Source organism: Leptosomus discolor, chromosome 17, assembly GCF_034619465.1.
Source record: "Leptosomus discolor isolate bLepDis1 chromosome 17, bLepDis1.hap2, whole genome shotgun sequence".
NCBI lineage: Eukaryota > Metazoa > Chordata > Aves > Leptosomiformes > Leptosomidae > Leptosomus > Leptosomus discolor.
Genome location: NC_141407.1, coordinates 14,539,816 through 14,564,374, shown reverse-complemented (window position 1 = coordinate 14,564,374; position 24,559 = coordinate 14,539,816). Strand labels below are relative to the sequence as shown.

General features: G+C 40.9%; 1 protein-coding gene across 2 annotated transcripts in view; it reads left to right on the top strand.

The window, feature by feature from the left end:
• The window catches only part of TAF4 (TATA-box binding protein associated factor 4), a 38,528-nt gene extending 20,735 nt beyond the window's left edge, over positions 1 to 17,793 (top strand). For both annotated transcript variants that reach the window (XM_086474899.1, XM_009948117.2), the window contains exons 3-16: positions 786 to 952; positions 1,477 to 1,596; positions 3,356 to 3,475; positions 4,214 to 4,336; positions 5,358 to 5,447; positions 6,568 to 6,819; positions 8,256 to 8,400; positions 8,739 to 8,853; positions 9,493 to 9,662; positions 10,267 to 10,397; positions 11,039 to 11,164; positions 13,274 to 13,330; positions 13,412 to 13,531; positions 17,450 to 17,793. In XM_086474899.1, coding sequence (XP_086331025.1) covers positions 786 to 952; positions 1,477 to 1,596; positions 3,356 to 3,475; positions 4,214 to 4,336; positions 5,358 to 5,447; positions 6,568 to 6,819; positions 8,256 to 8,400; positions 8,739 to 8,853; positions 9,493 to 9,662; positions 10,267 to 10,397; positions 11,039 to 11,164; positions 13,274 to 13,330; positions 13,412 to 13,531; positions 17,450 to 17,617 — 1,904 coding nt within the window. In that variant the 3' untranslated portion in view covers positions 17,618 to 17,793. The remainder of the gene's footprint in view (positions 1 to 785; positions 953 to 1,476; positions 1,597 to 3,355; positions 3,476 to 4,213; positions 4,337 to 5,357; positions 5,448 to 6,567; positions 6,820 to 8,255; positions 8,401 to 8,738; positions 8,854 to 9,492; positions 9,663 to 10,266; positions 10,398 to 11,038; positions 11,165 to 13,273; positions 13,331 to 13,411; positions 13,532 to 17,449) is intronic.
• The last annotated feature ends 6,766 nt before the right edge of the window (positions 17,794 to 24,559 follow it).

The window sequence follows — 24,559 nt, the reverse complement described above, 5'->3', positions numbered from 1 at the left end:
AATGAATGAGCTCTTGGAAAACAGTTCGTGTTGTCCCGATCCTGTTTGGGGCTTCAAGAAAGACAGACTGTCATCTGAAAATCTGCCTGTTAAAATCTGGCTCCCTATAGCTACCCAGTGGGGTTAAGCCTGTTGATCTGAGTGGCTGAGCAGGGAATCACTGCCTCATTTCCCTCTCCATTTTATTTTTCTTTTGGGGTGTAACATGGCACAATGCAGGCTGTTGCAGATGCACATGAGAAAGATTATGATTTTATAGCCAGTTTCATTACTAAATTTGTTATGGGAAATTAATTTAGAATTTGGACAATTGTGGTCCTCTTGATTGTGAAGCCTATGTTTGATTATGTTACTTCTTTCCTCTCTTAAAGAAGAACCAACAAAAATCTTGCCTAATGGCAAGATTTTGTTTCATTTGCAATGTTTCAGAAAACAAATTTCTTAGTAAAGAGCGGGTAGGATTTTTACATGATTGCTAATTTTAACCTCTAGTCACATGGAATTTTTTGATTAGGGTGAATACGACTCATTGTGTGTTCTGATGCACACCATACTGAGCATTTTGATAGAGAAAGACCATTTCTGTTATGAAGCTGTTCTATACAAAATGTGATAATGGAGCTGGGTATTTTGCTTTTATTCTAAACCACTTTTGTTAGCTGTGTAGTCCATCAACAGTACGTTAATTTCATATGTATCCAACTTGGATAAAAAAACCCTGAAAAACCTCGTTCCTTTGTATTTGAAAAGGGTGCATGTTTCTTGACCTGTTTCCTTTTTAACAGGCATGGTCCTCGTGCGTAGCGAGAATGGGCAGTTACTGATGATCCCTCAGCAAGCCTTGGCGCAGATGCAAGCACAGGCACATGCCCAGTCTCAGCCTCAAAACGCTATGGCTCCTCGTCCTGCTACACCTACCAGTGCTCCTCCAGTGCAGATATCGACAGTGCAGGTTAGATCAGTAATTTGTGGTGGTAAAAACAGTAAGATATTTTTTCCTGTGAAGAATACACCAGAAAGTAAGGTACGATATTAGTGATTTGAAGAAACCAGTGGTCAAACTGGTGCTATACAGTCTCTTCCACATGGCATAAGGATTGCGTTTTGTTCCTAATTCTGTTACAGTTTGGCTGTTATTCATCAAAAATATTTTTACCTAGCTGAATGGCATTAAGTTTAAAACTGTTTGATATCAAGACGACCATTCAAGACCGTATATGGTTAATGCGTAGAACTCTTCTCCCCAAAGAATCATTGTTCTGTAATAAAAGAAAAAAGTGGATGTGGGTATATGTGTACTGAGATCATCAGAGTTGCATTAAGACTAAAAATTCTTCTCACAGTTTTATAAGGTCCAGATGTGTTCTCTTGTGTCTGTAATAATGACAACTATCTAGAAAGAAAATGCTAGATAAGGTAGATTTTTATATATATGTTTCAGAATTAATGTGTTTGGGTTTTTTTCCTCTTCCCCAGGCTCCAGGAACACCTATTATTGCACGACAGGTGGCACCAACTACTATTATCAAGCAAGTGTCTCAGGCTCAAACAACAGTGCAACCCACAACAACGCTACAGCGTCCTCCTGTTGTGCAAGTAAGTTTGTAAAAAAAAGTGACTTATACATGAGACATCAGTTGTTAAATTAGCTGAAAACCTGCTTGAGACTGCCAGAAATATGGGAAATATAATTGCTAATTGCATGGAAGAAATATCTTCGGTATTACCCTTTCTAAAACATTTGCAGGTCTCCATTTACTGTATATTTTGGATGTGTATGTACAGTTTTTTGTATCTATATTATTATTGTTTCTTATTATACTTATATACATGTATATTTAAGGGTATCCTGTTAGTAGTTTGTATAATCACAGAACTGATGGAAATAAAATACCTTTATGCTTTCTGCCTCAAGAAAGTGACACCAATCCCTTTGGATTTGGAGCTGTGATGTTATTCCTGTGATGGATCTGTAGTCCTCTGAATTCTGCAGCAAAATTTACAATTACAAAAAATTGTGCCGCACTGGTAGCCTTCTTTTCCACAAGCCTTCTCCCTCTTACAGGAGTCTCTGCTTTGGTCTGTGTACTTAGGGGGATTCTGATAACTCAAAGATAAGCAGTGGTGACTTAGTATGCGGGCTCTCCTCCAGTAGCCTGGTCTGTATTAATGATAGGCTTTCTTGTGGGGTTTTCTTTTTTTTTTTTTTTTTTTGAGGGGTGGTGGCGTGAGTTTAAAACGCAGTGCAAAAGTGTGAAATTCTCCACATGGCTTCCAGGCAACAGTGATACAATATGATTGCTGTCGCCTAATCTGTTTCATTGTGCTTTCTTCATCCTTTGAGTAGACAGGATTAGAGAGTTTTAATTTAAAACATGCAGGTTTTGCCATGCATCCAGTTAACCTTTTTCCACTCAGAGCCTTTGCCTATGCCAGTGATCTTTCCAGATCTAAAAGTTAATTTACCTAACTGAGTCTCCTTAATTTGCACTGCTGTTACACTGGACAGAAAAAAATCATTCCATCTGCATATTTTTTGCTGTAATGAGCATACCATGGACTTCATTTATACCAATTTCAAAAAATGAGACAAATTAAATCCTTGTCTCCTTTTCTGTCTCCCGAAATACCAATGAAAGTTAGCTTTGGCAGCACTGGAGCCTCTTTTCTGGTGCATCTTTATATAAAGATTAAGTTTACAAATGGTTTGTTAAAATTCTGAGAGCTAGCTTTAGCTTGGTAAGAATTGCTGTCTCTGATTGGGTTGTCATTAGTATTTAGACTGTGTTGGAAGTCCGTGAGTGAACGGTGTAGGTGAAAAGTTCTTGTTTACAATGTTGATTTTGTAAAGGTGGTGTTCCTACTTTGAATTACCAACTCGTCTACGAAACCAGAAAAATGCTTTGTCCCATCGTTCACCAAAAAGTCTTAGATAGGACCTGAGTTTTTGTGTCTGTTGTGCCTCTTTAGAAATTCCTCCCATTGGCAGTGGCATTTAAGGGAACGGGCAGAAAAAGCTATTGCAATCACAGAAATTTAGCACTGGTTTTATTTGTGTTTTGAAACCACAGGGTGTGAGGGTATGTCTATGGTATTATTTTGCCATTCTCTTCAGTAACTGAAAATCGTGCAATTCTTAATCAATTTTCAGGACTTCGGTTCTGATTGTGTATGTTTTGTGCCATCTGGTGGCTCTTTCTTTCCACTGCAACGGATGGCGGATTAGTGACTTCTTTTTATAGTCGCTGTGAAAGATGTTCTACTGTCCTGTGGCTCAGTTTCTGTTGGACGGTTCAGGAAAACAGTTTTTGGGTATGTTCCAAGTAAAATAATCTTATGTTTGTATTCTCTGCAGCCTCAGATTGTTCTGGGTGGTACTGCACAGACAACTACGTTGGGGACAGCAGCAGCTGTACAAACTGGAACTCCTCAGAGAACAGTGCAAGGAACAGCGGCAACCTCCACTGTTGCCACAGTAAGATACCGAGTGCCTTTTTTTGTTCATTCATACATACATACTGACATACACATCAACACAGATCAGAGTGGAGAGTAGTAAAGATGCAGGAGTTCTGGGAACTCTGGGTCTTGAAAAGGTAAACTTTTACTAGAACTATATAATTTATAAAGTGTGAACACAGGCCACTTGAATTTTAATGGCTGCCAAAGTATTAATTTTGATTTCTGTAACAGTTTTAAAGCACTCCTTTTTTAAAAAACATATTAGCCGTGTCTTACAGAAAAAGTGAATTGTTCAGCCCTGCAGGGTAGAATCAGTATGAGAAGGGATAAGAAGCTGGCACTGACTCATTCAAGATGCATGTTCCAGGACTGCAAAGCAGGGAGAATCAGTGCACAATGCTGTGCACTGGGAAGGAGGAGCTTTGCTATTTATTGTCCTGCTAGAACACATAATTTTCCCACACACAATGTGCTGTTCTTAAAATACTTGGCATCTCCTAACTTCATTAAGAATAATAATTTATTAAATTTTGATAACAAAAATGTACAATACCTATGTATATATGAAGCAAAATAATAATTTCAGTCTGATGATGTTTTAAGCGTCGAGGGACACGAATCTATAAATTATATTCTGCGGTGATGAACTAGAGAAGGACTTTGTTTCTCAGAGTAGATGAGATCATGTATTAAAAAGTTTATCTTCCCTTCTCTGACTGTTTCCCTTCTATGCCTCTTCCTCCCATAACAGGAAACTATGGAAAATGTGAAGAAATGCAAAAACTTTCTGTCGACATTAATAAAACTGGCATCATCTGGAAAACAGTCTTCAGAGACTGCGGCTAATGTGAAGGAATTGGTACAGAACCTGCTGGTAAGAAAAGTTCATTAAAAGTTGTAAGAAACAGTAGGTGGGCAAATTTAGACTCAAAACGGAGGGATTTTTTTTTTGAGAGGAGGGAGGTTATAAAATCTGAGATAAATCAGACTGAAACCTTGCTTCTGAATTAAAATATACATATAAATTTTCCTTTAACTTGTAAACGAGACATTTCTGCTCATAGTCGTTCATGCATGAGAAGGTGAGTTAAACTGGAGTGCAAGTAATGTAACCAGTGACTCTTTAAATTCTGCATTCTTTATTGATAAAGCAGTGAGGAAAAAGACGAATTATGTACTTGAAGGAAGACGCTACAGCTAGTGCAATAGCTGACTGTAGAAAATCACAAGTTTTTACCAAAAAAAAGTAATATGATTTGAAGCTAATGTAAAAGCTTGACATACTTTGTATTTATAGAATGAGTACTAGTATTGCTTAGCCTAGTTGTTAGCAACCTTTAAGGTAGAGCTGTGTATTCCAGATGTTATCACGTGATAACCAGAGGTTGTCACAAGACCAAAATTCCAAGTATATCTTCCCATGAGGAATATACGTTTAGTTTTGTCAGAGACTTCTGCCTTTTGACCGTATGGTGGGCACAACTTTAGTTGTTTGAAGTGGAGGAACTATAGTGCCTTTGGAAAAGAGATGGGGCTGCCTGGCTGTTCTGAGCAACTGACAGGTGCCTGATAGCAGGTCACGGGGAGTATTCCTGTAGGTTCCACCTGGCTTTTTGATCTCTAGATAGGATGTTCCTGTAATGGTGAGAACAACTGAAGATGCTTCTTAAAATTGACTGAAAGGCAGGAAGAAGAAAAGGAAAGATGGGACTGTGGGTCTTACCGGTTGAAATTTGTAGTAAAGTTAGTTGCTACCTTAAAACTGTTGGTAACTACAAATAGTGAGGGATGATAAACCCACTTATTTTCAATAAATTATTTAATCTTTTTTGGTGTTGAGTATTTGTAAAAGTTAATTTATACAAGTTCATTCGTTTGGATTTTCTGTTTTGAAGGATGGAAAAATTGAAGCAGAAGACTTTACCAGTAGGCTGTACAGAGAGCTTAATTCTTCACCTCAACCTTACCTTGTGCCTTTCCTGAAGGTAACTTGTGTTCACCAGTCCTTATATGTTTCTGTGCTAATGTATCAGTAGCAATGAGCACAAGCACATCTTTTACCAGTATAGATGGCATTCCAAAATGGTGAAAATGGAAGTTTTAAATGGTGTCTAGTTAGACTTTTTGCTCCCTTAAACAGTATTTCTGCCTCTTGGTTTCAAGAGTTTGTTAGTATGATTCATTGGCACAGTCAATAATGTAATTTCTACCATAGTGTCACATCGTAGCTCTTTTGAGAAGTCTGAAAAGTCTTCTTTCTGCGACTTGTAAGCAGTTTCTTTCCACAGCACTGAATCTATGAATTGATTTGTTATCCTCTTTTTAGTCTTGGAAAGAAAACAAGGGATTGAATGATACAGAAAACAGTACTTTCTGGACAAACTCATACTCTTTTGCTTGTGCTGTATACCTGTTTGTATGGATAAGCAGGAAACTTGTCACCTCTCAATAATAAATCCCATTTGTCGTAAATTTTATAGTAATTGGACACATCTCAAAATAATGTTTATTCTGACGCATTTACTGTCTGAAAATCAGAGAAAGTACAACAGCACTGTGTGGTAAGAGTATAACTCTGCTTGACTAACGTATGATAAAGGGATATAGTTGTACGTGAGTGGTGATGTTTCTGGGTTCTTAAATGCTTGTTCAACCTCGAGCTGTTCATGAGGACAAAAATTGTTACCATAAGGAAATAACTCATGTAAGAATTGGGTAAAATGCTGTGGTCTCTGAGCTATTCGGAAATTTTCACTGGTGTTGCAGTATGTCTTTTAAGCCATCACATGTTATAGCTTGGTGTATATGTAGGAACACAATCGAGGAAGGCAGCATGGGCTTGGATTGTTAAATACATACCAGGAGTTCCAGGTAGGCTGGCATGACCTAGATGCCCATGATATCCAAGCTTCCACAGCTAAAGGTACTGTCACTCTGTCTAGCACTAAATGTGTATTTCTGTGTGCTCCGGTACCGTGTTTTCTCAGGTGCACGCAGACCGGTGCAATGGACTGAAGTGAAATGCGTTGCTTTTTACAATTAATGCTTCCTTGTGTGGTCTAGGATTAAAATACTCAAGGAAATTCTTTCCTTTCCTCGTTTCAGAGGAGTTTACCTGCCTTGAGACAGTTAACACCGGACTCTGCAGCTTTCATTCAACAAAGTCAGCAGCAGCAGCCGACAACGCAAGCGACGATAGCAACGATTCCCTCCGCGGCCGTGCTTCTGAGCTCCTCGGTTCAGCGCACAGCGGGGAAGGCGACTGCGACCGTGACGAGTACTCTCCAGCAACCTGTAATCAGCCTAACGCAGCCTACACAAGTTGGTGTTAGCAAACAGGGGCAGTCTGCACCACTGGTATGTAAGCTGAAGTGCATCACCTGTTGTTATTGCACAGGGTTTCTTTGATAATACAGTGGCTTTTCTTCTTACATTGGTGGTTTAGCTCAATCGGAGATCTTTGACCTCTTCAGAGAAACTAGCTAGTGAGGGGGAAAAAAGTATAATTTAAAATCCTTTCTTGATTAAAGTACTATATTATTTCCTATTTTAGCATGAAATATTGGCAGATTGTCTCAATCCCTGCATTTCCATGAGAGAGAGCAGTGTTCTGAAGGATATTTCATTTCCCATTTCATAAATCTAACAACAGATTATCCCAAAAGAGGAGAAAGAATAACTTTCTTGGGCCTGAACATAAACCGACTAAGAACAGTATAATGTGCAGCACCTTTTTTCTTCTTCTCACAGCATCTTGAGTGTAAGCTTTTTCTAGGATGTGTATTAATTAATGCACATTATTAAATTACTAGCGTTTTTTTTGTTACTTCAACATTCCCTGTGGGACATCCAGCTTTCTTCTGAGCTGCGCTGTCCAGACATTTTCATACAAAACGAAAAGCAGAGATGTCTTTTTGTCAGTCCACGAATATTTTTCACTTACCTTGAGAGGAAAATTAGCCATCACATTGGTCTTACTGCCTTTATAACCTCGGCATTATAGAAAGTGGTTAGGAGCCTAGTGGAGGAATAAAAACTGAACATTGACTAATTAGTGCTGGATTTACAAGAAAACGGTTTGGTCTTTAGCTTAAATAAGTATATAAAACAGTAGCAAACGGAAGACTTGCAGAGTTGTAGAAATGGAGCTTGCAAAATAGGCAGAGTTGGTAGATTTCTTTACAGTAGTTTGAAAGTAAGTTTCTGAAAACTAGCTGAGGCCAGAAGACGAGTTTGCGTAAATGGCTCTGAGTGCAGCATTGTGGTGTCACCCAACTTCTGTGAGTTCGTGTGCAGAAGCAGTGTGGCTGTAGCTGCCTGAGGCTCGGTCTAACCCAACAATCCAACAGTACAAGCTACATGCCTGTAGCTTATGCTGGTTCTGGATGAAAACAGTATATGTAAACCAGCTGGGTTATCTTTATCATGTCTCTATTATTTTTGATTCTAGAATTTGTTCAGACAGTTCCAGTTTGCGTCTGTATCTCTAATGTAGAAATGACATGTAGAAGTTTGTAACTGGACCTTTGTGACTATAGATGTTTTGGGTTTGTTTTTTTAAAATAGAAATAGGTTGCCGATTCCTTTTTTTTGTATCAGAGAAAGTGGAATATTAGTTTTCCTGTGATGAGGTATAATTTATCTAAAGAAACTTCTAAATACCTTAAACTGTGCTGATTCTAGATCAGTGGACAGATGTGTTAAGACCACAGCTTACTAGTCGATTGTTAGGGTTTGTTCTTCCCACGTGATTCTTAGTCTTCTCAGATTGCTTTTTTTCTTGTTACATGCAGGTTATCCAGCAGTCTCAAAAAGCAGGGGCATTGATAAGGCCTCCGCAGGTGACGTTGACACAGACACCGATGGTAGCGTTGCGGCAACCACATAGTCGTATTATGCTCACTACTCCTCAAATTCAACTGAATCAGCTTCAGACAGGTAAGGGGTCAAGACACTTGGTATATGCTGCGTTCGGTGGCATTATCTGAAGTCTGGCTTATGAATGTCAGTTCTGAAGTGCCTGCTAAAATCTTCAGGCGTGGTGCCATAGTGGCTGGGGATACACGTATGTCAGGGCAGCGTTTATAGTCAGGGAAATTGTGTGGGTACTGGAATTGTGTGGGAGCGTCCTGTTTTAGATGGGTGGAATGCTGACAGAAGCTGTTGAGGTGGAGTCTTTGCACCAGACCTGTTGCCATTATTCCCCATGACTGGCTTGTAAATCTGACCTCTGATATAAATTTGATGGAGTACAAATCTTGGCTGTCTTCTTGCAGTACCTGTGGTAAAACCAGCAGTATTACCTGGAAACAAAGCTATTGCCACTGTTTCGACGCAAGTAGCTGCTGCTCAGAAGAATAAACTGAAAGAACCTGGGGGAGGCTCTTTTAGGTGAGGAACCGTGTGATTATTTGTGCTTGTGCTCTCTGGGCAGCCTGCTGAACTCGGTGGGAACCTCTCTGGGTACTGCAGGGGTGCTGAACCAGGCTGGGTAACCTCCCCAGAACTAGAGGGGGATTTTCCGTGGGCAGGTTTGCTGCTTTATTGAAGACTTTAACAAAGAGCTGTGGACAGACTTGTGCCAGACTGGTTTTAGCATTTAGCTGGCATTAGGGATAAATATCAAACCTCACAAACAATTCCTCCCTGGACAAGCAAATAGAATTCGTTCCTTCACTCCTTCCAACTCTGCTCAGGTTATTCGGGTGTACAGCCTGTCTTACAGTGAGTGCTGTTTATCATTGTTTTGTGGTAGCGACGTGTCTGGTCTCCTGTTTCTCAAGGTGTTAAAACACTGGCTAAGAAAGGATCTTGAGAACACGGGATGTACAAAACTGCGAAAATACTTTTAGTGCTCTTTGGAATCAAATAATTTTATTTTACCATATAATAAAAGCCAATAAAATGCAAAAATGAAATAAAGTATTCATGTTTACTGTGGAATTCGCTATATGCAGCTGCGGTATTGTAGCAGTGTGTGTGCAGATGAGCACTAAACATTATGCTTATAACGAGTTTCCCTTTCTTAAGGGATGATGATGACATTAATGATGTGGCATCAATGGCTGGAGTCAACCTGTCAGAAGAAAGCGCTCGGATATTGGCAACAAACTCTGAGCTAGTGGGCACATTAACAAGGTCCTGTAAAGACGAAACCTTCCTTTTCCCGGCACCTTTACAAAGAAGGATATTAGAAATAGGTATGTGGATTTTTCTTGAACTTTAATAAACAAGTTTCACTAGTCTTGGGTTTAGTTGAAGGCGTTCTCCGTATAAATTGGTTTGAATAGTTTAAAGTGGCTAGAGTCGTTACCTTTTGTGTATTCTGGTGCTTGTGGGCCATCGTTCAGCTTACGAAAGCAGAATAGCGATGAGGGACAGCAAGCCTGTAGAGTTGCCTTATAAAGTGGTGGGGATTTAACACCAAAGTTACTGGACCTGGTTCAAATTCTGATTGTATAAGCTGATAAGGCATAACAAAAATAATGGCATTTCTTTTTTAAAAAATAAATCCAGAAGCACTTTTATCATACACAGTTACTAGTTCAGAATTGATGATGGAACAAAAAGCATTCTTCAGTTATGTGTTACACTGTACTATACAGCGTTTATTAATAGTCTGTAAATTTTGTTAAGCTGATGTAAATTTTCGTATGTATGCCATTTCTTGTTTAGTGCTTGTCTGAGAAATACCCGAAAGCCTTACTGTGCGAACAGCGTTTAAATTTTCATGACTGAGTTTATCCACGTGCTTAGCTGTATTGTAAAATCAGTTTTTACAGCTGACTTCTGTCCTGATTGTAGGTAAAAAACACGGAATAACAGAAATCCATCCTGATGTAGTTAGCTACGTATCACATGCTACACAACAAAGACTACAAAACCTAGTGGAAAAATTATCAGAGATTGCTCAACAAAGGAATATTTCTTTCAAGGTAACTGTATTTCATTGCACAAATACAATGGCAAAATTGCACAAATTCGGCAGGCTACCATGTTGACTGTCATGCCCGAGTTCAGGTGTTCTTCATTCTGTGAAGTCAGGTTGTTTATTCTCTTTGACTGATTCATCTTACATTAAGATAGTAATACACATAGATGACTAGAACTCTTCAGCTCGCATATACAAAATGTTTTTAAAACAAGCGCAGAGAAAGAGTCCTCCCCTTTATTTATTATGTCAGATATTTAGAGTCTGAGTGATTGTACAATCAGATAGGCAGGTAAAAGCACTGCTTTGAATTCTCAAGAGAATGCTATCTGACAGATGTGTGTTCTTAATAGATGCAAATGCCTAAACAGCATTTAAAAAAACCACACAGCTCTGTGAAATATGTTCGTGAGGTTAAAGCTGTGATGATATTAGTTTAGAAGTCAAAATCTGATGATTCATGGAATAGAACAAAATGCTTTTAAGAATTCTAGCTGGTTTGACTGGTGTAAATATACGCTTGCTATTTGTTTGAAAAGGACAAAGTGAACATTTGAGCTGTAAATGTATATGTTCTTCTACAGTACAAGCTAACAGCTTTGTTTTTAAGAAATGTAATGAGAAACATATTTGCCGTGTTTTCAGGATGATGAAAGATATGAACAAACAAGTGACGTTCGGGCGCAGCTCAAGTTCTTTGAACAACTTGATCAAATAGAAAAGCAGCGTAAAGATGAACAAGAAAGGGAAATTTTAATGCGTGCAGCAAAGGCAAGTGCTTGGATTTCACACACGTTTGCAAAGTGTCATTTTTGACGTCAAAACTGCAGAGTTTCTTTTCGTTCTTAAAGCACTTGCAGTGAAGGGGAAGACTAATCTTCAAAGATGGAGCTTGAGGAGTAGGGTCTTTAGCTAGAGCTCTGTTGTCCTTTTTTGTGGTAAAGCATGCGAGAGCTTCTTTGCCGGTTTCATTGCATGTTCCCAAATTAAAGTAGGTCTTAAAACTTAGGTTTTGTACTTAGCATTGTGAAAAAGATGGATTTTGTAGCTGGGTGGTACTCTTGAGTGGAATAGAGAGGTTACAGGTATCTTGGAGACTAGAAATAGAATTCAGAAAGACTTCTGCCAAGTTGGGAAAATGACAATATAAATAGGAACAGTTGACGTAAGCACAAATGTAACTGTTGGACTTCGTGGTCTTACTTGGTGACCCTAATATAGGATAAATATGACTAACTAGACAGGAGTGCTCTAGAAATAATTCACAAAAATACCTGAGGTTTTGGTTGGGTTTGTGATCCGGTATGAGCTGATAATGTCAAAATCCAATTTTTTTTAGTGCAATGTTCGCCCATAAGTTGTGCACTAACACCTGCATTTCAGTTGGTTCCTCTGGAATGCTCTGTCCGGTTTTTGGTCTCTGCCTCAAATAGACTTCAGAAGGAAAGCAATTTAAAAATCCATTTACTTCAGAAGAGAAAAGACTGGGGTGAGACATAAGTCTTCATGACTGTGTTTTGCATATTCATATAATTCCCTGTGTTTGCTCTGCCTAAAGTGCAGCAGGGAAGACGTAGGTTAATCATGAGGAAAAGTTTAGTGTATTAAGGGTACATGAGCATTGAAGTAAAACAATATGTTTTGTTGGTTTGAAAAAATGTGTGGGATTAACAACAGTCAGGACTTGTTTGAATATATTTAGTCTTGCCTTATGTGAGAGTATGGATGAAAGACTGTCTTGAAGTTCTTCCTGTTTTCTGTTTGTTTGACTTCTTGGAAAAAACAAGAAGCTAAGAGAACTGATGTATGTAGCAAAAAAAAATTAATTGGAGAATATGTGTTAATAGTATTGGACAAGGAGTTTGTTGAAATTATGTGTTCTGTTACCTCTGTTCTGGTGAGGCTGCACTTTGAATGCTGTGTTCAGTTTGGGGCCCCTCACTACAAGAAGGACGTTGAGGTGCTGCAGGAGCGTGTCCAGAGCAGGGCAGTGAAGCTGGTGAGGGGTGTAGAGCACAAGTCCTGTGAGGAGTGACTGAGGGAACTGGGGTTGTTTAGCCTGGAGCAGAGGAGGCTGAGGGGAGACCTTCTCGCTCTCCTCAAATACCTGAGAGGAGGGCGTAGTGAGGTGGGGGTCGGTCTCTTCTCCCAAGTAACAAGCGATAGGACAAGAAGAAACAGCCTCAAGTTGCGCCAGGGGAGGTTTAGATTGGACGTTAGGAGAAATTTCTCCACTGAAAGGGCTGTCAAGCATTGGAACAGGCTGCCCAGGGCAGTGGTGGGGTCACCATCCCTGGAGGTATTTAAAAGACGTGTAGGTGTGGTGCTTGGGGACATGGTTTAGTGGTGGATTTGGCCGTGCTGGGTTGAGGGTGGGACTCGATCTTAAAGGTCTTTTCCAACCTAAAGAATTCTGTGATTCTAAAAGCGTGATATGTACAAGTAATTGTAGGTGCCGCAGTGAAATGGGCAATTGCTAATGTAAATGGAAGAAGTACAGGTCTGATTCCTGTTTTCATATGCAAAGTATCTGTATTTCAACTCACAGGTCTGGGTCTGTGTAATTTATGTCTTCTAATGGTTCTGTTTGAGGCCTAAGTGCTTAGCTATTCCTTTGGTACTTTTAACAAAGTTGGAAAAAGGGGATCAAAAGTAGATACCTGAAACTAAGAAATGGAAAACTGCTTTTAATTTCTAAAAGTGATTTTTTTTCCCCTGTTGCCCTCTCCAGGAGTGGTAGGTATTCTCCACTTCCTGCTGAAGCTTAAGAAAAACTTTCACATGTTATGTAAAACTTACAATCTTTAACTGCTTTTGTAACCAAAGTAATTTTTCTTTCTTTTTCTCCCACCATTCCGTGTTTATCCTTTATCAACATAGTCTCGATCTCGACAAGAAGATCCAGAACAGCTTAGGTTGAAACAGAAGGCCAAGGAGGTAAGTGTTCACCTTAACGTGAACTTTTCCTTTGGAAATTGCAAGGACAATGATTAACTGGACTTGTTCTGGCAAATGCAGATGCAGCAACAAGAACTAGCACAGATGAGACAGAGGGATGCCAACTTGACTGCATTAGCTGCGATCGGTCCCAGAAAGAAAAGGAAACTAGATTCACCGGGATCTGGATCAGGGACAGAGGTACGGTGTAATTGTGATGTGTGGTTTTGCTGCGTCAGCCTCTGTAGAAACCTTTCTGTTCAGAGCTTTTCCCCTAGTTTGTGGAAGCTTTCTGAGTGGCAGAAGTGTGTTTTGTGGTCAGGTTTGCTTGCTCTAAGATCAGGATCAATCTTTAGCATCTGTGGCATTTTATTCCCTAGTGGCATAGGGAATAAAATTTGAGTGGTCATTCTCTGATTCGCGGAACTGGAGGAATGTTAGAAAAGCCATCTCTGTTCTCTCAAGTCTGCTTCTTTGGAGGCTGTAGTTTTGGGAAGAGATTGGTGTGGTTGTAGCCAGTCTTAAGTAAACCAGAGTGCAGAGTAATGCCGCTGAGGTGGGTGCAGTGGTAGAATGGAATCACTGCTGAATTTGACAGCAGGAGCTGCAGGTTGTAGGAACGTGGTGAATTTTTTTCTTCAGCTGTTGATTTGCCTTAGTTTGAGTATCTCTACAGCAAATCAGTTTGACCAGTTCCATCCGATTATGATGTTCTTGCATATCCTTTGTATATTCTACTGTTTATTCTGGCCTTTTAGAAATTTCTCTGCAGACTAAGTATCAGTATGCTCAGTATCCTGTTGGCTTAATGTCAGTGTAAATTCAGATGGGTCAGTAGACTGTCTGTTGTATTTCTAAACAAGTTAATAAACATGAAAGGGTATAAAATTGCTTTCTGTGTGCAAGATACTCAGTGTAGGATTTCTGTTTTTTAAAAAAGAACAAAGTCGTCTTGAAACTTGTCATTTACAGGGCCAAAAGCTCTCTTCATAGCTTGAGTATTTTTCCATGCAGTTTTGTGTCTGATAGCAAGTGACAGGATAGTAATAATTTAATACCTCTGTTTATTATTCCCTGAGCATTCCACACTTGTAGTGCTAAAGCAGTTATACTGTAGAAAAGCCTCTTGTTTCAAAAGAATTTACCTTATTTTAAACTGAATTGCTAGGACCAACTTGCACGTGCTCAATATAACATGTTAGAGAACAATCTGAACACTAGTAAATGAAGGTTTTGTTTGTAAAAAAAATTAAAAAATAAAAAAATCAAGTCTCAAGCATATTTTAAAGTAATTGAATTTTGTAATTTACTAAGATGCCTGTTACTGATGATAAGGCTTATTTTTATACAAGTTAACAAGTTACTGTATTAAAGGTTTATAAGTGTGATTCAAAATTACAAAAATTGCAGAATGTGGCACTTTTACCAAGATAGATGTGTATATAAATGAAGTAGTCTCTGAGGAGTACGCTGAAGTGTCTCATGCAGCGTTAATGTTGGCATTGCTTACTTATGCATGCTCAACAGTGCAACGTTAATAGTCTGTTAATGTCATTTAGGTTATGGAATGTATTTTACATCTACTGTGAACACTTGTTTGCATTTCATCTGAATCTGACTAATTTAGTTATCCTAGATTAATCACTTACTGGTTAACCAATTAACTACAGGTTCCCTGGAAATCTAATCTTTTTGTCTGTTTAATTAAGAACCAGCTGCTTTTGATCTGATCCTCACAGCTGTGCTTTTGCTGCTGTGTCACTTGACGTTTTTAAATTGAGCTCCACTTGTCACCATTTGTATGCAGTTTGTAGTTAAGGCATATTACAAGAAGTGTGGAAAATAAGGTTTGTCATTACTTAGACACAGATTTGTAAATGTGAGCTTTTGATGTCTAGGAATGCTGAATCTTAATTACATGTAAAATCACTTCTGTGTAGTAATTGTACTGTTTTGTTTCAAAATTCAACAAAACAGGTTCCTGTCAGCTTTAGAGTTTTATGTCCCTGTGATTTTAGTGCAAGTTCCAAAAAGCTTCTTAACTTACTCCGTGCCTAGAGGAGCAGCATAGTTCTGTGTCTTTAAAGACTCCTGAAATTTTACCTTTGCATGTGAAGTATAATAATCTACATAATAATAAAATCAGGCTTGAGTTTCTACTAAAGAATATTTGAAAAACAAAAATTAAAAACGCTTCCAACCATTCTTTCTGTTGTCTTCTTAGCAGTCATGTGTGGCAAAGTGTAGTTAGCATCCAGTGCTCTCTTGCATCTTCTGATTTCCATTGAAGTTTATGGCAATTAGGCACCTAAGTTGTGCAAGTGCCTTAAAATATCCCTTTGAAAATCCAGCCTTTAAACCGTTCTGATGGCAGGATTTCAGTGATTCCATTACCCACAGGTAACGTAAGCCTGAGAAACAGAGTTCTGACCTCGCTGTTAGCACGGTGGGGAAGCAAGAACCCCTGCCCTGAGCGCAGCGGTGATTTCCAGTGCAAGTTTACGTTTGCTTTCTTAGTCAGTAAAGTGCACTGATCATGAATATACTGCTTCCACAGACAGAGAGGACTGTATTAGTGTCAGCTTCAGCAGCTTATTCCCATGCCTTTTTCACTACTCTAAATTTAGGCTTTTCTCAAGTCTGGAGTGTATTTCATTGGAACAGTCTTTTAGAATTCTCCAAAGGTTAGTCTTTCTAAGGCTAGTTCTCAGGCAGGTTGAGTCTTTATTTGCTAGCGGAGTGTATTTGGACCTTCTTGTGTCACTACGTATTGAAGTTCCATTAATAAAGAAAAGAAAATAATAGTATATGAAATTTGAGGGGGGAAAAAAGAATCCAGAGGTAAGCCACAGGAATACAACCTGTTCCAAATCACTCCGAACACCTTCGTTATTTACATAAATACACAAAGAGCAAGGTAGCGGCAGCAGGCAACTGCTGAAAAGATGCCCGACTTTTCAAATTTGAGGCGAAAGCTGGCTTTTCGGTCTCTGCGTGCCATCTACTGGTGACTGGTCCTTACTGCTGCCACAGGCGGGGAGGAGCAGGGAGGCGGCTTCGGAGCGGTTTTGGGCGCTGCTGTTCCGAGCCGTGCTGCTCCTTAGCTGGCCTTGCCCTTCCGCCAGCCTCAAGCCCGTCTGCACACCTCTTAATACCGAAAACGTGCTTCTGGTGCATGTGCACAGGGTGAGATCCAAGTCCCAGCCTTTACTGGAAGAGGCATCTTGTTACTGGGGAGTGACCCTGCCGATTCGGAGGCTTTAACGCTCTCCAGGATTTCCTTGCTTGCATAAAGGAAAGCCTCACAGTCATAGAAGAGTTGCACTAATCGTGTGTGTCCCCCCTGTCAGAACTGTGTTTTCTGCACGTGCAAACGCCTCGGAGTGAGCTCCAGCAGACTTGCTTTATAGCTCACTTGCCAGGCGGCGTACGGCTAAACAGCTGAAGGATGTGGGCATCTCTAAAGATATTGAATGACTTTTTTTTTCTCCTGTTTTATTTGAAGTGACAAACACGATAATATACTGCCTGTTTATCTGGCCAGTTTGTGTGGAAAACGACTAGTACGTACCAGAGGGACAAGTGTTGCTGAATGATGGAGAATTCAGAGGTCGTTAGAGAATGTCGGACTGTGTCTAGGGTAGTTACTTCTTAATATAACCCTGAGCTTGGTTACAGCTGTTGTCACCAAGAGCAGAGCTCATGGCACCCTACCATGAAGATCGGGAGGGATCTGGGATGTTATTCAAGACCTCACGGTCCAGGGGGGGATAGGACCGCTTCCCAGCTTGGCGGGAGCTCTGGGGCTACCCGTGGGGTTGTGAAGAATACTGTCTCTTCTATTGTTTTGGCTGTTGGGATGGCCTATCCTAAAGATAAGAGCAGTGCTTTGGGGGTTTTTTTGTCTATATTAAATGTCACCAAAACCTTCTGCTTGTTCAGCTGTTGTTTATAAACAAGAATCAAAGAGACGTCTCTGACCTGGTGGCGCACAGGGTGCTGTTCGCTGGCTTCCTGCGCGCCGTGGCTCGACTCCTCCTGCGCGTGTCTTCTCTGAAAAGCTTTGGAATACCCGGGGGCACTGACGTCTTCTGGTTTATCTGTTCTTCTCGTTTCCAGGGATCTGGCTCGAGCGCAGCAGTCCCAGGCAGCTCTGGAGTTGGAACCACCAGTCAGTTTAAGCGACAAAGGATAACGCGGGTGAACCTCAGGGACCTCATATTTTGTTTAGAAAATGAGCGAGAGACAAGCCATTCACTATTGCTATATAAAGCATACCTTAAGTAAAGTGGAAAAGATCAAGGTATTTTTGACGGAGAGACGCCTGAGGACATTTTTTATATATTTGCAAATTACGCCTTTTTGTAACAAGCAAATGGGATATTGTTTAAAAAACAACCACCTCTTTACATGGAACAGTTTTATATTCCTGTTTATAAATAAACTCTTCAGTATAAAAGAAATACATTTCTGTAACAGTGAGATACTTACAAGGCCTGTGGATACTATAAAAGGACAATTAAATTTTAACTCATCTCTTGATTGAGTGGCCTTCTTGCCAAACAAGCCATATATAAAGACTGATGGAATCGTTTAGCAAATAACTAGCTACCCTTGGTCAGCCCTGTAGCAGTTTCGACATTAATTGTGCATTTTAGTTCAGTTTTACTCAACTAAATCAATTATATAGGCATATGTCTACAGCAGATGACCTCATTTCATTTAGCTTTTTTTTGAACAGTCAGTTAGCAAAGCAAACTGATTTTTTTAAGAATATTTATCTTTCCCCAAAATGTTCGAAATCTAGAGGGATATACAGTTAATTTTAAACATAACCTCAATTTTAATCACATTATTGCTTATTAGAGGCCCTGAAATCCCATAAAGGAGGGTTACTTCTGAATGTTTTAGCAGCATCTGTAAAAATGCATTTTATTTGCTATAGTTTGTAAAGCTGTAAAGTTAAAAAAGGAAAAAAAGGAAAAAAAGAGAAACCTTTTCAGCATAAATATATTTTACTTGCACTGTGTTTTTTAGCTAAAGTGAAAGCTTAGATTAAATAAAATCGAAGTTGAGAGGAATCATCAAAAGACTGTTTCTCAGTGTGAATAAAGTGTTGAAAAATGGTTGGTGTATTTTGTCAGTAATTGTACATAATTTTTGGCACATAACATAAAAATGGCTATGTAAACTATAATTATTTTGCTAAAAGACTGTATGCAAGCTGTGGGCCGACTTTAAAGATGTCCAGAGCAAAGTCCCTTCTTTGTACCTATTTTTTTATTACAAATATACTAATTGGTTCTTTATATTTTCAGAGGTTATTGTATTAAATTGTCTATTGATAGTACTTTTATGACTGTAAATACTTTGGCTTTCTTTGTGTGAACTCTCATGGTAGAATTTAACTCTCTTGCGTGTAAACTGAATGCTGATCAGTATTTTTATCAACACCTGACAACTGTTACACCCCTTTTATTTTGTCTTTTAGGAAATCCTGTCTTTCCATTTTTTTTCATGTAAATTTTGCACAGTTACTTGTTCATATGTAAATATTTTACTTTCAAAAATGAAGTTTTTAATTGCTATTGTTTTATATAGGATTGAAAGAAAATTAACTCCTTTATTAAAAACAAATTTATCTGTATTTGCTAATGTATTTTTCTCTAAATCTTTTCTCTTCTTGATTTATTTTTCTTGGTACAGTAAAAGCTTGGTCTACCTGAGGGGATGATGCTGTTTCCTAAAGATGCACTTTGGTTTTTTAATATGGTTTTGTTTTGTCAGTGTTTTGGAGGTGTGTAACTTTATGAATCTTGAAATTTCATTGTCTTAGGGGTCTTGGACTAAGATCAAGGGATAGTGGGTTTGGTTTGGTTTGGTTTTTAAGCAGGGGAAGTTTCTGAAGAGATCTTAAAAGTGTTTTGGTTTTGTCTAGCAAAGGTTTAATAAAACACCCTCTCCTTGAGGGCAGCCCGCTCCCTCAGACACAACTAACGGCGGTGGTTTTCAGAAGGAGGTGTGACATAAAACGCAGGATTTGGAGCACGACTATAAAAGAGTATAACCAGGGACACGCTTTTGGTTATTAACGTGAAAATCTGAGAAGGTGTATTTCTGATGCTCTGTACTGAATGTTTAGCTCTTGTTTTGTTTGGTTGTTTGTTTTTTTTTTTTTAAAAAAAAAATTCATGGTCAACTTAAAAAAAACTTCACGATCGGGAGGACCTAATCCTGCTATTGGATTAGTGGAAAATCACTAATTCGATAGATTTGTCTGTATGCAAGAAATAGTTGCCGACAGGCTACTGCACCAGGCACCCCACTATTGAACTGGCCCGTGGCCCACGCGTGGAGACCGGTTGTCTCTGAAAAAACGTAGCCGCTCCTAAAGTGATGTCCTCACCTGACACCGTCTGGGGCACTTCCTTGAAGATTTTAATTGTTTGTACACGCCAAACTGTCTTGAAATGGTGCAATGTTACTAAGTGGAAAGAAACAACTTTGCCTTTTTGGCCAAAACATTGTCGTAGCCTTCCTTGGGTTGTACCGCGCGTGGGTTGTCAATGGCAATCGCCGCTGGCTGGCCAGCGACTGCGCACCGTGTCCGCAAAGCTGCGGCAGGTAAGTTGGGAAGAAAATGACCTTCGGGTGTTGCTTCCGACAGCGAGTTGGGGGTAAAACGTTGGCAAACCTGAAGTTACTGCGTGGTGCGCTGTGCGTTGCGCTCCCTTGTCCCCCGAGTAGCTTAGAAATACGCTGGAGAGGCCGAGGGAGTTGAGAGGAGGGAGCGATCCTGCGAGACCATAGCTCTTGGTTTTGAATAACACGGGTTTGAAGTGCGCAGACAGCTCCCTGTGATTTTGCTCAGCTTTCTCACCCCACCTAACTTTCCTCAGGAAAGCCTGTGCAGCTCCTGGGCTGCAGCATCAGAACCCTCGTTCCTGTTCTTTTAGTCTGAAGAGCTGCTGGTGTCCATCTCCCTCCAGGAGTTCAAATTCGTGGGAGTTTTGACTGGGATATTGGCACTGTTGTTCGGACTGGAGCGAACACTGCCTCGCGTGGCTGTTGGCATACTTCTGAGGAGATGTTCTCATGGCACGTCCGTGGTTGACTTGGTGGGTTTCTGGGGTTTTTTGGTTTTTTTCTTGATAAAAACAGTAACTTATTTTTGAAGCTGCTCAGAAGCTTTGCATTTCAGAGCAAAGCCACAGCTGAGGAGGGGTGGCATTTACCGGGCAGTGCAGCGTACCACAGCACTTCTTGTGCGGTTAGTGACCTGCAAAGAGAGAAACTGATTCTGTTCTGGCCCCTGAGCTTGCACAGCTCCACCTGAGAGTGAGGGTTAACGTGCGAGGGAGTTTACTGTCCCTTTCCTTTGTCCTCTTCACCCAGGGAGCGATGCGACGTCTTAGTAGCACCCTCAAAACTGGAGGTGCACGCACTGAAGATTGGCACAGCTGACAGGCTCACTCTGTGAGGTTTATGGTGGTTTATTACACCTTTTCTGTCACACTTTTAGGCTCCCTGTTGGGCACAGGTTGCTTCTTTCCTGCCTGTAAGTTTATGAGCATTTGTGTGTGTGACCTAGAGGCAGGCTCTCTACCTGGCTTTATGGAAGTCTTGATGTCTCTATATTTTTAATACCTTTGATTAGGTTGTGCATAGCTGTAACTGTCAATATCATTCTTTTTCTAGCACAAAAATGCCACAGAACAAATAGAGTATAAGAAGGCACTCTGAATTCAGCCTGTTTTTCTTATTTCACAGGTACATAATTAGATATGTTTTCGGGGAACCTGTTGAAATACGTAGCAAGAGATGCATGCATGAATACTCTGATAAATGCAATCAAATTCACAGTAGTTAAGATTTTATTGGAGATTTTAATCTGATTTAAGAAGTTTCCCCCTATTTCTGTGATTGTCTGAGTTACAAATAATGGTAGAAGAAAGTTAGCGCACTGATAACTTTAACCATTTTCTTACATTTACGGTTCTTTGTCCATCTGCAGAGAAGAGTTTAACTTTTGGGGTAAGTCAGGCAGGACAGCAGCTTGGTTGGGTACACGACAGCAATGAGAATTTCAGCAGTAATGTTTCTCTGGACTGTGTACGTAGACCCGTGGGTCCAGGTCAGGGGGTAAACCCAGACGCTTGCGAGTTCAAGTCAGGAGGAGGCTCTACTTTAAAAGCTTCCAGTGTTTGTGCAAGGATTTTTACACATCGGGGCTCTGGGCAAGGGCAGGCCAGCCCGATGTGTTAAAACGTGGTGTGAAGTGCGGAGAGGAAAAGGTTTGGGTGCTGCAGGTTGGCCCTAATGTTTAGACTTCTGGAAATGTCATGCAGGCAGCACCGTGCGTAAGGCTTGCTTCTCAGTATTTTGGGATATTTTTGAGCAAGGGACATTTCTCTGTTTGTGGAAGCTGCCAGGCTGACAAATTTAGGAGGTCGTTCGCTGAAGGGACAAATAGGGAGGGCAGCGCGGTAACGCCTGCTCTGCCTTGCAGACCTGCCTTCAATCTGCCCAACACGTGCTGCCTCTGCAGGGGAGCGTCCAAGTCCTCCCAGTTAGAATATCCTGCAGGCTGCCAACTGGGACTGGACTTCAAACTGCATTTTAACTCCGTGGGTCTGTCCTCCCTTGCCAAAGCTGCTGTGGCCAAAACCTGCGCTCTCGGCTCTCCCATGACCCTCCTGGGCGCAGCTTGCACCGGAGACCCGGAGGGGGAAGCCAGGACTCCTCTATTTTGGGTGGTGGTGTTATTACCCAGTGACATACCGAGCTGTGAGAAAGGGAGTAAGTTCTTTAAAACTTGTTTTTAGGAATTCTGGTCCTTGTATTCCTGTGGCTTCTGAGAGAAACTTGCTCTGTGCTGCTGCAGACGTGGGAGCACGAGCAGGGGCTCTGGGTGTGCCGAGGGGGAGGCCTCACGCTTCATAGCCTCTACCTGGTTTTATTTCTGAAGTAGCAGAACAAAAGCAGCTTTCCTCATGAAACATGGTATATTTTCCTTTTGTTTTCCTGCTTGGCTTATTTACTGGTATTTTCTGTAAGGAGCTGGGTTGCACCCTGTTTGGTTTCCTCCTGGGAGTTTCCCTGTTCTGAAGACAATAGGCAAGTTGTACAAACAACACGAGCAGCACTTGGTCTGTGATGTGTACCACGCTTCTGTAAAAGTACCGAATAAATGCATAACGAATCTTGCTTTGACTGCATTGTGAAAGTACTATATGGTTTTACTTGAGCACTTGTGTTCTTTTCAATCCAATAACAAACTTAAGTTGCCAAAAAGAAAAAAGTTGCAAGTGTTTTCTGGTTTACTGTGGTGCATTTGGTGCTCTAATTCCAAGCAAACACATTGGAGCACTGCCCAATTATTGCAGATTGGGCTTTGAAGAACAATATATCTAATTTCCCAGGAGACCAACGTGGTGATGTTTAAGCCTCTTTAAGGGAAAATGAAAATCCTGATGTCATCTCAGGCGTGTCGCCATTTAGCACCCAGGCTCCTTTACTCCACTTTGAGAGGGATAAGGGAAAAATCTGGGTAAGTTATGGGTAAGGCTGGTGGAGGTGGAGCTGGTGGCATTGATCATTTATATCTGAGAAATAAGAGTTGTTAAGTACCTAAAAAAAAATTAATAATGAGATGTTCTCACTCTCTTCATACTGTTGCACAGTAGGGGTGTGTGATTTGATGTGTTTTTTTCCCTTCATATAGTAGTAGCTTTTCTTCCTCCTCCTTTTTCTTCTTGAATGTTGGGAGTATGTTTTGTGTGTGTCTGCTTATCCTTAATGCAGATATTTCAGAGTCCCTCTTTAGAACACAGCCCTAAAAAGAGCTGAGAGTGCCAGTGAAGATGAGCTGAGCTCTGTCCCTGCAAGGCCAGCTGTGCTGTGGCTTGAACCCAGCAAAACACCCCAAAACTCCTCAGTTCCCTGATCCCCAAATACCTGAGAGCTCCTGTGGGTAGGGGTGAGCACAGGAGCTGATGCCTGGAGATGTGGGAATGAGAGATCTTCCCCTCTCCTCAGCCTTGTACCCCCATCAGCAGCCTGGACAGCTGAGATGTGAGGCAGCATGTGGGGATGGGCGAGCTGGAAGTTCTGAGCAGCTTCAGCCCACGGGACTGTGCCTGAGGCTGCCCATAAATTTTTAAAAATAAATTAATTAAAAAAAAAAAATAGCTGTACCTGGTACCTCCACCACACAAAGCAGGTCTGTGCGAGCATCCCCCGTCTCCTTGGCAACAGAAGCAGGCAGGGAGCGTGGGGAAGGGGTGGGTGCGATGGGTGAACGGGGCTGTGGAGGAGGTGAGGAGAGGGCTCACCCCCCATAGTGCCGGCACCACAGCCCTGAGATGTGAACTGCTGTCCTGGGGCTTTAACAGGCTTGGAAGGATTCTTCTGTGAGTTTACAAAGTTGCTTGGCCAAGGCGGAGGAAGGTCAGGAGGTGCTGCGTGACCCAGGGCTCATCGTGGCGTGGGCTGCACCGAGCCACTGCCGGCAGCTGGGCTTGGAGCTGCCCCTGCTCCCAGCCTGCTTTATTTATTTACTTATATACATATATTTAATATAGGTGTGCATACGTATATTTAGCATATATTTGTATATAAATACATGCATGCACACATATAAAAATATCTGCTTTATGCGCATAAAAGTTTCCTCTGCAGGGAAGCTCCCTTCTCCGTGCAGCAGGGCTGCTGCTGTCACCCAGCAGGTTTCTTGTATCCCTGGTCCTGCCCAAAGCTGATTTTGCAGAATTGGGTGGTGTAAGTTGTCACCCAAAGCTTCTCAGAGGTGTCAGAGGGAATCGTTTTGCAATTGTGCAGCAAGGAGCCTCTTGGATGTTTCATCCTGCCCGTGAATGATGTGCATTGGGATGCTCGCTCTGAGGGTGGGGATGCTGATAGCTGCTTCAAGGAAAGCTACTGGGTTTTTTCCCCCATTTTTCAGTGAATATTTCTGCTGTAGAGTATTTTGTGGCTGGATTTGGAAAGGGGGTGGGGGGAGGAAATGTGAGAAGCCGAGGAAAAAAAAGAAATCAAAGTTGACAAAGTAGTTCAACACTCAGCGTGACTTTAATGGTGGAAAACCAGGGTCAGTGCAGAGTCGGGTGGGAGGGAGTAAAGAGGTCAGTGCTGGGGTTTTGGTGCCCCGTAGTCAAGGAAGAAGGAATTAATGATTTCTGGGAAAAAGATATGTAAAAAAAAAAGAAGGGA